The sequence below is a fragment of the Schistocerca piceifrons genome, chromosome 4 (genome assembly GCF_021461385.2).
Source record: "Schistocerca piceifrons isolate TAMUIC-IGC-003096 chromosome 4, iqSchPice1.1, whole genome shotgun sequence".
Classification (NCBI taxonomy): Eukaryota; Metazoa; Arthropoda; class Insecta; order Orthoptera; family Acrididae; genus Schistocerca; species Schistocerca piceifrons.
In genome coordinates, this window is record NC_060141.1 from 75581886 (window position 1) to 75599725 (window position 17840).

At 37.9% G+C, this 17840-nt stretch overlaps 1 protein-coding gene across 1 annotated transcript in view; it reads right to left on the reverse strand.

The window, feature by feature from the left end:
* The window catches only part of LOC124795400 (ubiquitin-conjugating enzyme E2-22 kDa), a 109364-nt gene that overhangs the window by 33534 nt on the left and 57990 nt on the right, over positions 1 to 17840 (reverse strand). The window contains exons 3-4 of the mRNA XM_047259416.1: positions 17694 to 17776; positions 1648 to 1811 (exon numbers count right to left, since the gene is read on the reverse strand). Coding sequence (XP_047115372.1) covers positions 1648 to 1811; positions 17694 to 17776 — 247 coding nt within the window. The remainder of the gene's footprint in view (positions 1 to 1647; positions 1812 to 17693; positions 17777 to 17840) is intronic.

Here is a 17840-nt window from a genome sequence, read left to right on the forward strand (position 1 = left end):
TCGGGGAGAACCCCATCCTACCAGGGGAACTCATTCAGCCTCTGGTACCCAAAGATTTCCCCCCCTCCCTGGATTTCATAAGTCGCATGGGCACTCACTTAAATCATGTACACCTGCACCCACCTATCAGCCACTCCCCACCAGACACTTGTGTGCCAACCGCTTTCAACACTTGCTGCCATGTAATGTTGAGAGATGATTCGGTCCGACAACCTCTGCAACCACCTTATCTCGGCCCATTTGAAGTCCTCTGGCGGGGCGATACAACTTCCGACATCATCGTCAAAGACAGTTTGCAAACTGTTTCGTTACCCCGACTCAAACCAGTATTTGTGGACCCTGACGCCCGAGGCAAGATTCGAACCTGCGACTGTAGCAGCAGCGCGGTTCAGGATTGAAGCGCCTAGAACTGCTCGGCCACCACGGCCGGCTGTAGGTTTGTGAAAATGGAATAAATAAATAAATAAATATAAATCAAACACTAATGTCACTATATCAGCCCGCACCATCATAAAAAATATAAATCTTGCTCTCATTAGTGTTGCTCAGCAACATTTCAGGATCTGAATTCAATATACTATTTGTAGAAGATGATTTTTAAACTAATAAAAGAGGATGTAAAAATGAATTATCAATACAAATATATATTATTGAATAGCTGCATAGGTTTGTACCTTCCAAAGAAATGGCTATAACTGTTCTGCTGCAGCTTCGAGGCTGGACCCAGTGGATGAGATTTCTTATTCTCATTTCCAATGATTACAATTGCAAGATGAGAAGAGTAGAGGCATAGGAAAAAGAGTGGATATGCAAATAATATAGGATAGAATAGTAATGGCCAAAATGACAAAGGCTAAATGTAACACAAGAGTACCAAAACTGACTTAGTAGTTTGAAAATGTGCAAATTTTAAGTGTGGCACCTTGCAACATTTGACATGTTACCATGAGCATAGCAGATGGATATTCCATGCAAAAGGCACACTGTAAAGACAACAGTCATAGCCAGAGAACTGTGTAGCATACTGTAATGATTACACACTTCAAGAAAGTCTATTTGCATTATTGTGTTTGTTGTTCTCCTAACATCTTATTTATTGTATGTTCTGAAAAGTTTCAACTGTGGGCAACAAACTGAACACTACCAGCATGTATTCAAGAAAAAGTTTTTGAATTTACTCACTTGTAAAGAGCAATTCTACTCTATGATTCAGTGTTAATTTTGCTTTTTTGCAAACAACAATAACTCGGATATGTTATACTTATTATTTGTGGTATTGTACACAATTTTGCTAGCACATAATGTCAGACAAACTAGCCAACGTCTAGTGTATGTTAATTGGAATGGAAAAGTTTAGTATCAAATGAAACAGAAACATCATAATTGTAAATATCTAAAACTAGCACACATAGCTGAAAAATAAACAATCTTATAAACATAACACATTTAAAGATATTTCAAATAACGAGTTATGTATGTGAGGCTACTAAAAAAGATTGGGTCTTCATGTATATAACACAGAAAATAATTTAAGCCATATGATTTTAAATTATATAAATAGTTCATAGACTGTAATATTATATTTTTGGAGGAATACTATCTTAGAATATGGTTTGTTGCTGTTTCTGAATAATTCATGTTTGTTACCTCCAGCATAAATGAATGTCCAATGTCGAGCTGTTTGTCTAAACATGTCCTGATTTTCTTTGAACTGCTTTGCTACAACAGCATCTTGAGGATCATCTGGCTCAGCTGCAGCCAGAAGTGCCTGAAGGGACAGCAGAACTGTTCTCAGTGTCATTGCAGCAGCCCTGAAACACAAATGTAGGATACCACAAAGAAAAATAAATGTGTGTAGTACAGTGAACTAGCTAATACCATGGACTTGCAATGACTACTGTAGACATGGTGTCACCTATAATTACATTGGTGCATAAGTTCACAGCATTTTTGTTTTGCACATTGGTATTTTGGTTGCTCTGGGTTTATTTATCGATTTACATTTTTTATTTGTAGTTCACTGTTGCATGAGTTTACATATTGTCATTCTGTCATTAGGGAATAGTGAGTGGAGTTGTGGCTGCCAGAAAATGGAGTGCCAACTGGAGAAATTGGAACATTTTGGACACACTCTTCTGTTTAAGTTCCAAAGAGATGAGACAGCAGCTGAGGTAGCCAGAAACATTTGCACTGTGTATGGAGGTAATGCAACTGGACAGAGCATGGCAAGAAAATGGTTTTCATGTTTTAAGGAGGTTTGTTTTGACATTAATGACTCTTCAGTTCATGAAGACCTTGTTATTATTATTATTATTATTTGGGTTGAGGAGGGCGCTCAACATCATGGTCATCAGCACCCTGACAAAACAAATCAGCGTGCAAATCTCATGGGTGGGTTCAAAGCATGCTGTGGAGGTGGTTCAAAAAGCAAGTGTATGGGTACTGCATGCTCTAAGCTAAAATCACAAAAATCAGCAGGTGGCCAATGTGCTTGCTCATCATTAATTGTCTCATGAACAACACTTAACATTCCTTTCGTGTATCATTTCTGGTGATGAGAAATGCTGTCTTTGCACTAATATAAGGAAAACAAAAGGAATGGTTGAGCCCAAACAAAGAAGCAACTCCCCATAAAAAGACCTACATGCACCCGCACAAAAGGTAACATCATGCATCTGCTGCAGAAGCGATGATGTGGTGTACAAACTGCTTCCCTGAGATGTAACCATCTGCTGAAATTTATTGTTAAAAACAGACGCCTCACAGGTGCAACCCAGAAACAATGACCAGGAAGACAGCATGAGGTGATGCTACTCCACAATAATGATTGCCACATTCCACTAGACTGACAAAAAACACTACACAGGAGTTGGGCTGCGAAGTCATTCCCCACCCACCTTATTCACCTGATCTTGTGACCTCAGATTTTCATGTTTTCTATTGAAAAACCTTCAAGGAACTTCATTTCCGGATGAAAATGTGCTCCAAACTTGGCTCGACGAGTTCTTTGCCTCAAAACCTTGTGATTTCTTGAGTCGCATAATCTAAAAGTTAGCCCAGCATTGGCAGATTGTTGTAAACGGTGGAAAAGAGTATATCAAACAATGGAAAACCCATTATATCATGACCAATGTCTCTTATGTTTATCTGTTGTGCTTATTAAACTTATGCAAAAATGCTACAACCTTATGCATCTACCCAATAGTATGTTTTTATGCCATTATATGCTTCAGAGACCAATGCAAGTTCTATATAATTTGTCTTCTTTCTTTTTTGCCCATGAAGCTGTTGGCAACACTGCATCCATCACAAGCTCACTGTTTGAAATTGTTGATATTAATTTCCAAGCTGTTATTACTTGAGTGAAAGATGGGACAAGTGTTCAAAGCAGTTTTGTGTAAAAGTAGGGAAAACTTGTCTAGAATTATTTGAAGTTCTAACGCAGGCTTACACAGATGATGCTCTAGGTTAATTGCAATGTTACCAATTTTTTTCCAGTTTGAAAGTAGCTGTCACAAAACTGAAGGTGACTTAACCAGGAATACATTCAACTCCCAACTAGTGATGCTTAATAGTGTGCTTCCGGGTATTCTGCAGAGTTGCTATTTCTAGTTTCTGTACAATATTTAAACGACGGGCCCAGTCGCCTTTGTCACAAACTGTGAGTTTTGCTGTTATGTGTACTCACTGCCTGGACTCCAACCATACTGTGAACTGATGATTTGCTCTTTGTTTTTCAGAGGTCACAGCAGTATTCCACGAAACACAAATTCTTCCAGCATTTTCCTACTCTGGTGGGTATGGTGGCCAATGAGATTTCAATACATTGAGTGCCAGACCCCAAACGTTATTTGAACTGAAACCCTTTATCCCTGCTAATTAGGTTTTCCAATGTCTATATTTTGATACTCCCCTTAATTATGCTGTCCCACAAACTTTGTGTTTGTACCGTAATACTAGTCAATTCATTCCATAATTATATTTGAGGTAGTGCTTGGTGGCAGTTGATTTGATTCATTGTCTTAGTCGCTAATGTCCCTAGCATCTTTGTTTGATTATTCGGATAGTCTGCCACACTTAAGACATGCCACATTCATTGGGAAGTGGTACACATCCAGCTTTCAGAGGCCTAGATTGTTTTTAACATTACAAACAACGCTTTTTATTTTAGCTGAAGAGAGCAAAATACACCGTATGTCACGTTTCACTCGATGCTGGGCTGGGTCGGTCATCAAAATACTGTGCAAAAAATGGAAACAACAAGTCAGCAAAACATCCGGACACACACTATTAATCAGTCATGCCAAGAAAACCTGAGAGGTCATAGCAGTGCTTAGTGTGCCAAGAATCTGGAGCACACTAACACTTGTCTGTCAGGTTGCATGCAGAAATTGTTGAAATCTCAACTGGTTCTTGTCATAAGTTTTAACTGAAAAAATGAACATGCATCAAGTTCTAGCAAAGTTGTTCTTTGTTTGATGACGTAAGAGCAGAAGGAATTTTGAGTTAATGCTTGCAAGGCTCATTCTCCTCCTCCTCCTCCTTTCTATTCTTTTGTGACTCTACACCTCAATGTGTGATCATTGCCCTCTTCAACAATTTTCCAGTCATTTGCTAGAGCTCCCCCCCCCCCCCCCCCCAATCCATTTTTCAGAGATTCTGACTGCATTCTCCCATCTAGTTCTCAGCTGACTGTACTCTGAATTTCCTTGTAATACCTTTCAGGATACTTCTGCATCACTCATCAAAGGTATAGTTTCCCACTGTTGTTGAAGCCAGCATGTTCTCCTTCCATGTCTTCCTGGCAGGCACATTTTTTGTTTTCTGTTAGTTGATGTTTAATCTCATATTTATGCTAGCCTGTTAAAGGGTGACTCTTCCACTGCCTTTCGGGTTCTTGCCACTATACCCATGTCATCTGCATAAGCAAGCATCTGCACTTATTTATGGAAGATCGTCCCCATTAAAAATGTTTGCATCTCTCCCCACCTTTTCCAGAGCAGCATTAAAAAGGAGACAGGCCAATGCGTCTCCGTGCCATATTCCATTTTCAATGTTTAGTGTATCAAACATCATTCTTCTCATTCTTATGCTCCTTTGTGTCTCACTCATTGTCATTCTCACTAGCCGTACCAATTTTCTATGGATTCCCAATTCAGGCAGGGCATGATATAACTGCTCTATTATCTATACTATCATATGCTGCTTTAAAGTCTGACCCCGGCAGCATGAGATGGTGGTCGTGTGTGTGTGTGTGTGTGTGTGTGTGTGTGTGTGTGTGTGTGTTTACTTCAGAAGATCTTTTGGCTGAGTGCTTACTTGTTTAGCAGTGTTTTTGTTGTGTGTGTCTGCAACTCAAGATCTCCACTATATGATGAGTAGCAATGTATTCTTTTCATAATACTGTCATTATTCCATGTTGGATTTTCCATTATTTGACATGCTGCTTTAAAGTCAGTAAAGAGGTGTCTCCTCTAGAATTTGCCTTAGGGTACACATATGCTCTACAGCTGACTTTCTTGGAGAAATCCATACTGATATGGCACCGTCTCTCTCTGAATTACTGGGAGGACATGGTTGAATAGCATGCTGAAAAATACTTTATACTCCAAGTTAAGTAAAGAGATCCCCCTACAGTTATCACAGTGTAACTTATCTCCCTTCTTATATATGGGGCTTATTATTCCTTCTTTCTAAAGCTGGGGCATTTTCTCCTCTTCCATTACTAAAACAGCCATCTTTGAGAAGACCCATTCCAATTTGCTACATCCTTGCTTAAGCAGCTCTGCTGGCATACAGTCTGTTCCTGCTGCATTGATGTTTTCTAGATTCTTCATGGCAGTTCAAATTTCTTCTAGCTTTGGTGGATCTATGCTATCAGAGTAATTATCTCTGTGTATCTCTGTCTCTTGATGTCATTATTCTGAAGTTGAAGAATTTTTTTGAAGTGCTGGCGCCCCTCTTTCACGTCTCTCTTTCCCCCTCAGTTAAAAATTTTTCGTTTCATCTTTTTTCAGGTTTGTTTTACCACCAAAGGTTTTCCATGACGCATTTACTCCTCTGCACAATTGCCTTGCCTCACCCTTATTCCTCAGAAGCCCCGTTTCTTCAGTCTTTGTTTCATCCACTCTCTCTCCTTGTTGTTTGGTGGGTGCTCTATTCAATCTTCCATTTTTCTTTATAATCTTCAACCATACTTCTTGTACACTGTGACTGTAGCATCCTTTTATATGCCATGTTCTTTTCTTCAATTACTATTTCGCATTCGAGACGAAACCATCTTATATGGCTTACTTCACTTCCCCCACATTTCATTTTATGATATCTCCACTGTGCTTTTAATTATTCCCTATATTTGATGTTATTGCATTCTCCAGATTTTTCAAATATCCATGATTTCCTCTGCTGGTACTGCTCTCTAATTCAGCCAATTCTTGAAGTGCTATATTATATTTAGGCGTACTGAGTCATGTTCCTTGCACTGCATTGGAGATCCTAGCACTCACTCATGGCTATACTGGGAAATGATGCAACTCTTTATTTGAGCCTCTTAAGGCTCCTCACATCCAATAGAACTGATCTGTGCCCCAAACCTATAAGCACATGGTCAATTTGACTTATTACGTTTCCATCTGATGATATCAGATGGAGTAGTCTGTTTACATTTTGCGGCATGCACTGCAGCTGTAGCGGTTATAAGCTAAGTACTGACAAACTTATTTGTGTTCTGTAATACAGTTATTAAATTTAATAGATTTCAGCGGTGTTGCGTGTCGTTTGTGGCGAAATAACGACTTAATAAACTTTTGTAATCGTTCGCCTCGCTGTGTTTTAGAGTGTTTTCAGTGCGTTGAAGTCGTTAGTAATTTTCGTGCTTTAGTTTTCAACTGACCTTTATTAATCTTTCTAGTGAAATATTTCAGTAAAATTTTCATATAGTGTTTTAACTTCACTTAGTGTTACAGTGGTAGTTTAATTTTTTGGTTGTAGCTAATAATTTTGTGAAGTTTTGCTGGTATTGGTATCGGCTGTGTTGTAGTAGTATTAATACAAGTAGCTGCTTTCTTAGTAGGCAGAGAATTTCGAGACCATTATTGTTAGTTCTTAAATAGTTCTACTGGTGTAACTGAACTTTGGTAATTTAGACGTATAGTTTGTTTGTTTTTTTTCAGTAACTGTAAAATTTACGAGTGAAAAGTGTGGGCTCTGTCGTAGGTTTGCGAGTAGTGGATTGCGGTGTGGGATTTGTTCAAAGTATTTTCATTGGGGGGGAATGCAGTGGGGAAGCCAGTGATCATTTTAGGGAGATCCTCTCCTGGGAATGTAGAATCTGTAGTAGAAACAAGTTAATAGAGGAGCAGGAGCGTAAGATCTGTGCCCTTCAGGTGCAGTTACAATGCGCAAAATAGGAACTAGATAAGTTGAGGAGGGCGAAGGGTGGTGAGGAATGGGAACTGGCAGTTGGCAAGAAGATAGCTAGGAAGAGGAGGTACTCAGACATTACTTTGCATACATGCAATAGATACAACCAACTGTCAGAGTTGAGTGGAGAGGAGCTCGTGTAGCCGTAGATGTAGGTAGCTTGCAGCAGTCCTCAGCAATTAGGAGGCCTAGGTTAGTTGCAAAGTCTAGCAGAAAGAAAGTTCTGCTGCTAGGTAGTTCCCACGGTAGAGGTGTGGGCCAGCAGCTGCAGGAAGTGTTGGGCAGTGAGTACCAGGTCACCAGCATTGTGAAGCCTAGTGCAGGGTTGGCTCAGGTGACTGAAAGCATAGGAGAGTTATGTAAGAATTTTACAAAAGAGGATCAGGTAGTGATAGTGGGTGGAGCAGGGAACAGTCTCGATAGGGACGGGGAATATGATGTCAGTGGTGACTTGGTTAAGATAGCTACTCAAACTGGTGGTACTAATGTGCATTTCGTACAACTGTTTCAGCGTCATGATCAGCCTCACCTTACTGTGGCTGTTAGGCGCGTTAATGTGGGGCTGGGGAGGGCACTGATGGCGGAGGGCATGGATCACATCTCAGTGGTGCCAGTTGGGTCTATCAGTAGATGGGGTTTCACTAGGCATGGCCTGCACCTCAATAGGTATGGGAAGGGAGGCTGGCTAAGCTTATAGGTGACAGTGTAGTGGGTGGTGGTGGTGGTGGTGGTGGTGGTGGGTGGTGGTGGTGGTATCACTCTTGGAAAAATTCCTATAATAGTTGGTGTTAGGTCTGCACCTTTTTTAGACTGAAGTCAGCTGATAGGTATACCTGCTTAAAGGAAGTGCCTCTAACTAAGGGCTCACCTCCAGAGGATGTAATACTTCCAAGTAGAGAAGGAATTAGCATATTTCATCAAAATATAAGAGGTATTAGAGATAAAGTTAGTGAACTGCTAATAGATGTTAACTCTGATATTATTGGTATATCAGAGCACCACTTAAATAATTTGATAATTCAGAGGCTTCCTTTACCAGGCTACAGATTAGCTGGCTGTTTCTCAAGGAGTTCCTTGCGGGGTGGGGGAGTGGCTCTGTACGTAAAAAACAGTATTTCATTTGAGTCCATAGACATATCATGACACTGCACTGAACAGATATTTGAAAGTTGTGCAACATTAGTTGAATTTAGTGAACCTAAACTTCTAATTGCTGTTGTTTATAGGTCCCCTAACTCGGACTTCAGAGCATTTTTGCTTAAGCTAGAGAAGGTTCTTGATTCACTTTGTAGGAAGTACCAGAAAGTAGTTCTATGTGGTGACTTCAATATTAATTTTGTACATGATTGTGCAAGAAACAGGATGTTAGTAGATCTCCTAAATTCATATGATCTGATGCAAACTGTGTTTTTTCCAACTAGGGTGCAGGGGAACAGTAGCACAGTCATAGACAATATTTTTATTCATTCTTCATTACTAGATGGGCATTCTGTTAGTAAAAGGGTGAATGGCCTTTCAGACCATGATGCACAAATTTTAACACTAAAAGGTTTTTGTACTCTTAACCAATGTCATATTTAATTACAAACTACGTAGGAAAGTTAATCCAACAGCAATAGAGAGTTTTTAAAAACTTGTCAAGGAACAAGAGTAGCAAGATGTTTATAGTGCCGATAATTTAGATGATAAATACAATGCTTTCCATAACACATTTCTCATGCTCTTTGAGAGTTGCTTTCCATTAGAACATTCTAAATGGGGTACTAGCAGTAATGGACAGCCCAGTTGGCTGACTAGTGGGATAAGGATATCATGTAGAACAAAGCAGGAATTATATCAAAATGTTAGAAGTAGTCACAATCAAGCTACCGTAGCCCATTACAAACAGTATTGTAAGATGCTTAAAAATGTTATTATCAAGGCAAAAAGTATGTGGTATGCAAATAGAATAGCTAATTCACAGGATAAAATTAAAGCCATATGGTCAGTTGTGAAGGAAGTGTCTGGTCAGCAGCACAAGGTTGACAATATAAAGTCAGTTTGCAGTAATAATATTTCTGTTACTGATAAATCAGATATATGTAAGTATTTAACAACCATTTTCTGAGCATTGCTAGTGAATTAAATAAAAATTTAGTATCTACAGGAAATCATATAAATTTCTTAGCAAATGCCTTTCCGAGATTGACGTCTGAAATACTCCTCTGTGATACAGACAAGAGGGAGATTGAGACAATAATCAAATCACTGAAGACTAAGGACTCTCATGGTTATGATGGAGTGTCTAGTAGAATATTAAAGCACTGTGCTGCACATGTTAGCCCTTTATTTAGCCATATTTGTAATTTTTCCTTTAGGAATGGTCAGTTTCCTGAGTGATTAAAGTACTCAGTAGTAAAGCCGCTTTATAAAAAGGGAGAAAAGGATAATATAATTTTAGACCTATTTCTATGACATCAGTGTTTGCAAAAGTTATTGAAAAGGCTGTGTATGTAAGGTTAATTGATCATTTTATATCACACGATTTGCTATCAAATGTACAGTTCGGCTTTAGAAGTCGTTTGACAACTGAAAATGCTATATTCTCTTTTCTCTGTGAGGTACTGGATGGGCTAAACAAAAAGTTTCGAACGCTTGGCGTATTTTTTGATTTAACAAAGGCATTTGACTGTGTTGATCTCACAATATTGCTCCAGAAGTTGGACCATTACGGAATAAGGGGAGTAGCTCACAATTGGTTCACCTCTTACTTTAGCAACAGGCAGCAAAAGGTCATTATTCACAATGTTGAAAACGGCTGTGATGTGGGATCTGAGTGGGGTACTGTCAAGTGGGGGGTGCCCCAGGGATCAGTGTTGGGGCCGCTCCTGTTCCTTATTTATATAAATGATATGCCCTCTAGTATTATGGGTAAATCTAAAATATTTCTGTTTGCTGATGACACTAGCTTGGTAGTAAAGGATGTTGCGTGCAACATTGACTCAGTTTCAAGTAGAGCAGTACATGACCACAGTTCATGGCTTGTAGAAAATAAACTAACGTTAAATCACAGTAAGACTCAGTTTTTACAGTTTCTAACATACAATTCAACAAAACCTGACGTTTTAATCTCACAGAACGGGCATATGATTAGTGAAACTGAACAGTTCAAATTCCTAGCTGTTCAGATAGATAGTAAGCTGTCGTGGAAAGCCCACGTTCAGGATCTTGTTCAAAGACTTAATACTGCTATTTTCACTATTCGAATGGTATCGAAAGTGAGTGATATTTCGACACGTAAATTAGTCTGCTTTGTTTATTTTCATTCACTTATGTCGTATGGTATTATGTTTTGGGGTAACTCTTCCCATTCTAGAAGGATATTTTTGGCTCAGAAATGGGCGGTTCGGGCAATAAGTGGTGTGAATTCACGAACCTCTTGTCGACCTCTTTTCACGAGTCTGGGCATTTTGACATTGGCCTCTCAATATGTATATTCCTTATTGTCGTTTCTTGTTACCAATATTAGTTTATTTCCAACAATAAGTAGCTTTCACTCGGTTAATACTCGACAGAAATCAAACCTCCATTTGGATCGGACTTCCTTAACTCTTGTGCAAAAAGGTGTGCAGTATACTGCTGCATCTATTTTCAATAAGCTGCCACTCGATTTCAAAAATCTTAGCAGTAATCCACGCACTTTCAAATCAAAACTCAAGTGTTTCCTCATGGGTCACTCCTTCTGTCGAGGAGATCCTTGAAAAATTAAGATGATTCTCATTGTATTGCTGATAGCGTTTGCTTAAACTTATGGACTGATTTTCTTTCAGGTTCATGAACATTTATTTTTATTTGTTATTACTTTTTATGTTCATGTACTGACATGTTCCATGACCCTGGAGATTTGCTCCGCAATTTAGTCCTACGGAACTTGACATTTAAATAAATAAAATCAGTGCTTCTTTGTGTATATCTTTTTGTGGGAACAGTATTGAACCCACAACCACATTTTTAGATGCTGCAGATAATATAAATCTTGTTCTGCTTGAATGTTTGACGTGAAATCTCATTGTTGCCATAAAGATCTGTTCTTACCCCACTTGAGCATTTAGATCACCAGCTACTATTTTAATGTCATGGCCTTGATGGCCATCAAATGTTCTTTTCAAAAGTTCAAAGAATACTTTTTGCTCTTCCTCCTCAGATTCTTTGGGTGTTAATTATAAGCACAGAATTTGCCCTTTATCTTGAGTATTGATAACTTTGGCTAATACATGTAAACAAATGTTTTAGTTGGTTATGTGACAAACTCTTGCTTCCTCTTGCTGCTGCCTTAAAATATATGATTACCTTCCTCTTTTATAGAATCCTGCTTCCAGTCCACCTTACTTCTTGCACCACTATGATTATCTGTTTCAGTTTCGTTATTTGATCCAACAACACTCTCAAGGCTTCTGGGCATTACGTAGAACCCACATTTCATTTTCTCTCCCCAAAATTATTTGTCCATTATAGTCAATACTTTCCATGCCAAGTCCATCATCATTAATCTGTTCACCTTTCCTTCCCTGAAATTTCACAACATGCTCCCCCCCCCCCCCCCCCTCCCAAGCACGGGTTGTCAGTCCCATGTCCAACTTCTGTCAGAGGATGGTTGATTTTTTAATCAGGGTTTCCTTCCCTTAGCCTTTGGAGAACTAAAACCATCAGCTCTTTATTAACCTCAAGGAAGAGGATGCCTCTTCTGCTGGCCATGTCATTTCAAAGGATTCCTTTTCCACCATAGCTGCCATTGGTGTCTTCGCTGTATCACTGGCTAGGAGCTCTTATTAGGTACTGTCATCTGGGTTTGCAAGGGTCTTTGTGAATAATCTGACAGTGGTAATGCATTCATATACAGTTTCATCATAGGAGAGAGAAGTTTTGGGTTTACAGCTGCAACACAGAGAGAGAAGTCTTACCATCACAGTGAGATTGCAAAATATCTCATGAGGGCATAATCAGCATAAGTTTTAATTTAATGTCAAAGTGATGCTCACTCTCATATTCCCCCACAAGGAGAAATGATCATCATAATAAAATAAGAGAAATCAGAACTCACACGGAAAGATTTAAGTGTTTTGTTTTTGCTGCAGACTTTTCGGGAGTGGAAAGTAGAGAAATAGTATGAAAGTCGTTCAATGAACCCTCCGCCAGCCACTTATGTGTGAACTGATGAGTAGTTGTGTAGATGCTGACATAGAACTCCGTCACTTCAACAGTTCTGTGCAGAAGATCAGGCGACTGTCCTGCCCAGCCCATACAACGATCCATGAAATTTTTTTTGTTTTAAAAATAACTGCTGAAAGGACGCCCTTTGAAACCATTGATGACATTAAGGAGAATTCATTGGCAGTGAAGAGAGTTCCAAAAAATGCTGGTCAGAACAGAAAGGCAAAATGAAGAAACGGCTTCCAATCTACTTTTAATATATTATAATGGCATCAAGAGCCTGCACAACCAATGCAATTATAAACATTCCTAACAACACATTTTAAAAATATTTATCTATTGAAAAGGTTCTATACTGAATATTCTGGATGCACAGTGCTCTGCAGCTTGCGTAAATTTCATGAATGATAATTTTTGTACATTCAGATTACAGCTGGCAATTTATCTTTTTATATTATCACTGTATCACTACTCTTACCTCTCATATTCACATATGTTGAGTGTCAATAAAACAAACTAACCAGTTACCACTCATCAAAATCTACTTACAAACACCTGGTTTTTTTACACATTCTATAGATCATATTCACAATCAAAATTATGACTTGGAATTTCATTACTTACTGTTATACAAGAGGTTTTTGTGAGACGAGATATAACTTCAAATTGTTTTTAGCGAATTTGTGTCATTTGTCAGAAATTTTTAGTTTTACCTTATGAAATTCAGCTACAAGGCATATACTCTTACAGCTTTTGTCATATTATTTATAATGCAAAAGTGTTCTTGTGTCATTGATAGTTCTGGATATCTTACTAATTTTTCTTTCCTGAAAATGCTCTTCTGCCAGTAGTGACAAGTTTTCTCTGGTAATTTTTTAATTTAGTACTTAATAACTTTTTGTCAACTAATTTTCAAAACAGATCTACTTGTATGACGAAATCTGAAAGTACTACCGACATTTCCAACATTATTAATTCAACGTTAATTGAAATGTAAGATTTGAACATTCTGCCAACATTGAGGTCATTACAGGTTGTGCACCAGCATAAGAGGACTAATTTTGGAGGGCAGGAATTTGCTCAATGCCCCTCATCTTCTGCCCCTCCCCCTCCTCCTCCTTCCTCCCCCTCTCCTTGTCCATCTCCTCTTTCTCCCTTTCTCAGTCCATCTCCTCCTCCCTCCCTTCGCCTCCTCCTCTCCCCTCTCTATTGTGCTGTGAGTGTATGTACTTAAACTAGAAAAATGAGCAGTAGTATGAAAGCTAACAAAGTTTCTATGCTTCTGTGTCTATGCACAACACATTAATCAGTTATGTGTGAGAAATTGCCTTTCCTCACATTTATGTATTTCTGAATTTGCTACGTGCTGCACTGTGCTTCAGACGTCACAGAACAGTGTGTTTTAAGTAATATAATTGAACACTGTGAATCACATAAAGGAAAGGAAGTATAATTTTGAAAGATATAATCTGAGGAGTGACTGGCACTTAGTTGGCATCTGCTGGTAGATTAAGATAAAAATTGATACATTAGCCAAAAATGGTGTAATTTCATTGGTAATTTTCACCACAGCCATCTGAACAAACTCTGATGACAGCATCTGGGAATATTCAAATTTAGAATGATAAAACTTTTAAATACAGACGTATCCCTCTCATGCTGTTTTACAAAGTTGAAATTAGTTATTTTTAAAACATCCGTCTACAAACACACACACAAAAAAGAAAAAGAGTCAAGTTCATGATTGGGCGGTAATGGAAAAAGCTAAAAAAATTACGATATATTATCTGCAAAATATAGTTTTGCAATCTTATAGGTGACTGGCCACGTCATATGCAAGAAAGCTGAACAAAAGGGTGGTATAAGAAATGAAGTAGAATATCTTTTCAGTTCACAGATTTATTCAGTCTGTACACAAATTTTCTTTTAAGAATATACCTATGACACTCTAAAGGAGGTCAGTGTTAGGAACCCAAACAAGATACGGCAACTCACTGAAAATCCTCCTTTGATGTGAATTCCGTGCCAATCACAAACTCTTTCAACAGTCGAAGCAGATGGAAATCACTGGATATAGCACCAGGGCTGTTGTCAGGGTGGCTTTGTATCTCCAAACAGTGGCACTGTAACAAGCCACATGTGCTGTTGACCAAGCATGCCTGGGCATTATCGTGTGATAACACAATGATTTGTTTGTAGCAAACTAAATCCATCTTCAAGAGCTGCCTCATTGCAACTGCCTCAATCTGTTGTAATGGTGGACAGTTACTGCTCTATCTTGGTGAGTAAACCAATGAGAAACATATACTTATGATCCCCGAAGAGCATCAGCATTATCTCCATTGCAGTGAGAGAGGATCCTGAACTTCTTGAAAGATGGAGATGATGTATGTTGCCATCACAGAAGCTTGCTGCATCATTGGTATCATATGCTGCACTAACATTTCATCCCCTGCAACAATACAGTGCACAAACTGCACTTCCTCCTCATGGTATAGTATCAAGTACATGACAGAGAATCCCATCGTAGTAACTCTTACCTCATGCAAGTTACCTTGGAGCTCTGGATGAATATTTTTCTCTTTTATCAGCAACTTATGACAGAAGTCTTATTCTGCTCCCAGCAAGATGTTCATTGTCTTACCAATAATAGTAATATTTTTTTTTAGCAAAATGAAGAGGAACATTACCTTAGTATCAGATTTCATATAATGTCTTCTCTGGACTAAAAGTTTTGAAATTCTAACAATTTAAAACCTCTCACTGTGTTTCTGGATGCAATATCTGATGGTACATAAGTGTCTATAATAAAGATGTAGCCAATCTGTCCTATTGGTTATGACACTCTTATAGTACAGAAAATGGGAGTGATGTGTTTACTATCATAACTGCATTCAGTGTCGCATTGACTAAATGACACACATTTCAAGAAAATACAATAAAATGATTTTTTTTCCAAGTTTGTAAAACCAGTTCTCCTAATAACAGCACAAGACAAGTGATATACTGGAAAAAAAATCATAGTTTCTCTAGAATTGCGTGTTGCAACACCAAATTTTAAATTCACATGTGCTATAGTGGTGTAAATAGTTATGTAATAGATTCATACGACTGCAACGTAACCTCCTCAAAAGGCATGCTTACTCCAGCATTACATCCATTGAAACTGTGTTGTGCAGAGGTATTATCTTTCCCACAGAAATCATGAACTGCAGTGTTTGAGTTTTGAATTGTATTACGACACTGTGTTCCACCTGAACTGATGGATGGAGAGAAGGCTCAAAAGAGCCATTTCATCTTTTTTTTCCCTAATATCTATTCTGAATACTTTCAATTTTTATCGGCATGGCGTATGTAAAAACGACAAAGTAAATGCAGTGTGAATACAACTTAATAATGGTATGGGTTTGTTAATTTTTGTTGAGACTATATTTGGTGATGGAAAGACAAGGATTCACAACAGAATTTACAAAATGTTTTCATGCTAATAATTGTGCATATTATTTTCTGTGATAAGACATATGCCATTTAGTGTCTTTAACTGTCAAATCCACATTAATTCTACAGCTTTGGGGCAACTGCTAAACATCTGGCATGAAAAAAACTTCTCAGATAAGACAGAATTAATGTATAAAGAAGTATTTGTGAAGAATCTGCACTGATACCAATAATCACGTTACTATGTGTCCTTTTTGACATCATACAGTATCAACCAAATGTATGGCAAGACAGAGGACTTTTTTTACAAAAAGTATTGGCTATATCATCCTCAATGGTGGAATCATCAAAGCTGAAAGTAACATCGAGCATAATTAAGGAAGTGTGGTAGGGCAATTACTATTCATTATATAAATGATTCACTATACAGCACCAATTATCATCTCTGGCTATTCATGAAAGAATACTACAAAACTAATGATGATACAGCTTATTAGCACATGGTGCAAAGAGTGGCAAGTGAGTTTCAACACAAACAAACGAAACATGATGAACGTAAACAAACAAAAACCTGTTCTCCGATATAGATTATATGATAATTGTCTAGAGCCTGTGAATACTGTGAGGAAAGCAGATGCCATGGCAAAGTTAATTGGAATAAGCCTTAAATAACATAATTACGAAAGTGGACTCATACGAAACATTCGCCACACAAAATCTTGAATGTTGCCCTTTCATCTCTGATTCTTACCCAAAATGAATAATAGATGAGGTGAAAAAAAGTTCTTAAAGGAATCATTTGATTCATTTAAGGGTTGAATAATGGAAGGAGTAAAGGTAACAGCTCACCATATACATAAGGTGTAGAGTGACTGAGAGCCAAGAGTGAAAATGTTGCTAAACTTTTAGACAATGTCCTTCTCCAGATACAATCTCTACAGAACACACATACATCTGCATGGTTACATTTTACTGGCTGACTATTGGGAGACTAAGACATGCAGGTATGCAAATTCTGTATTAGCTCTCAAAGAGAAAACTGCCCAAAGCTTTAGCAACAAGCTCAATTTTGTTTATGTATCTACAGATCACTCAATGCCTCAACTATACACCTTCCAATATTTATATTCCACTGATGGTTTTCATTTACTATCATTATAGGTCTGATTAATCAAAATTGGGGTAGGAGACTGCTGTTAACCACGAAGCCACCCCCAAAGCAAATAAATAAATAAAAAATACTAAGATCTGCACAAATATCACCAAATAATGTCAATGTTACACTTAGAGAAATTCAGAGACTTTCAAAGGCATACTGTTAGTTGTTGTTCTTACACCTAACCTATTCACTAGTAAAATAGGAGTGGACAGAAAGGAAGAGAGGTATAAAATTCATACACTTTGCACCGTTTTACTCACTTCTTTGCGGAATATAAACGTAGATGTAAATGCAGTCTCAAATTTCAAAAAGGTGGGAAAAATATCCTCCAATTCACTCAAGTTACCTATTGAATCATAAGTTAAAAGAGTCCCTGTGATACAATTTGTACAATGTTATTACATTTTATATAAAATTATTGCACATTTTATTTTAATGTTATTTGAATCAACTACGTTAATGAAAGTGATAAAGAAATACATACCACTGATCTTTTAATATGTCCAAACATATTGCACCTGTTACAGACGATATATTTGGGTGCCAGATTTTTGTTATAAACCGTACCTGGAATAAGATAAAAATTTATAATTACATTTTCAAAACAAGAAAGTCAAATTCAATGTAAAGA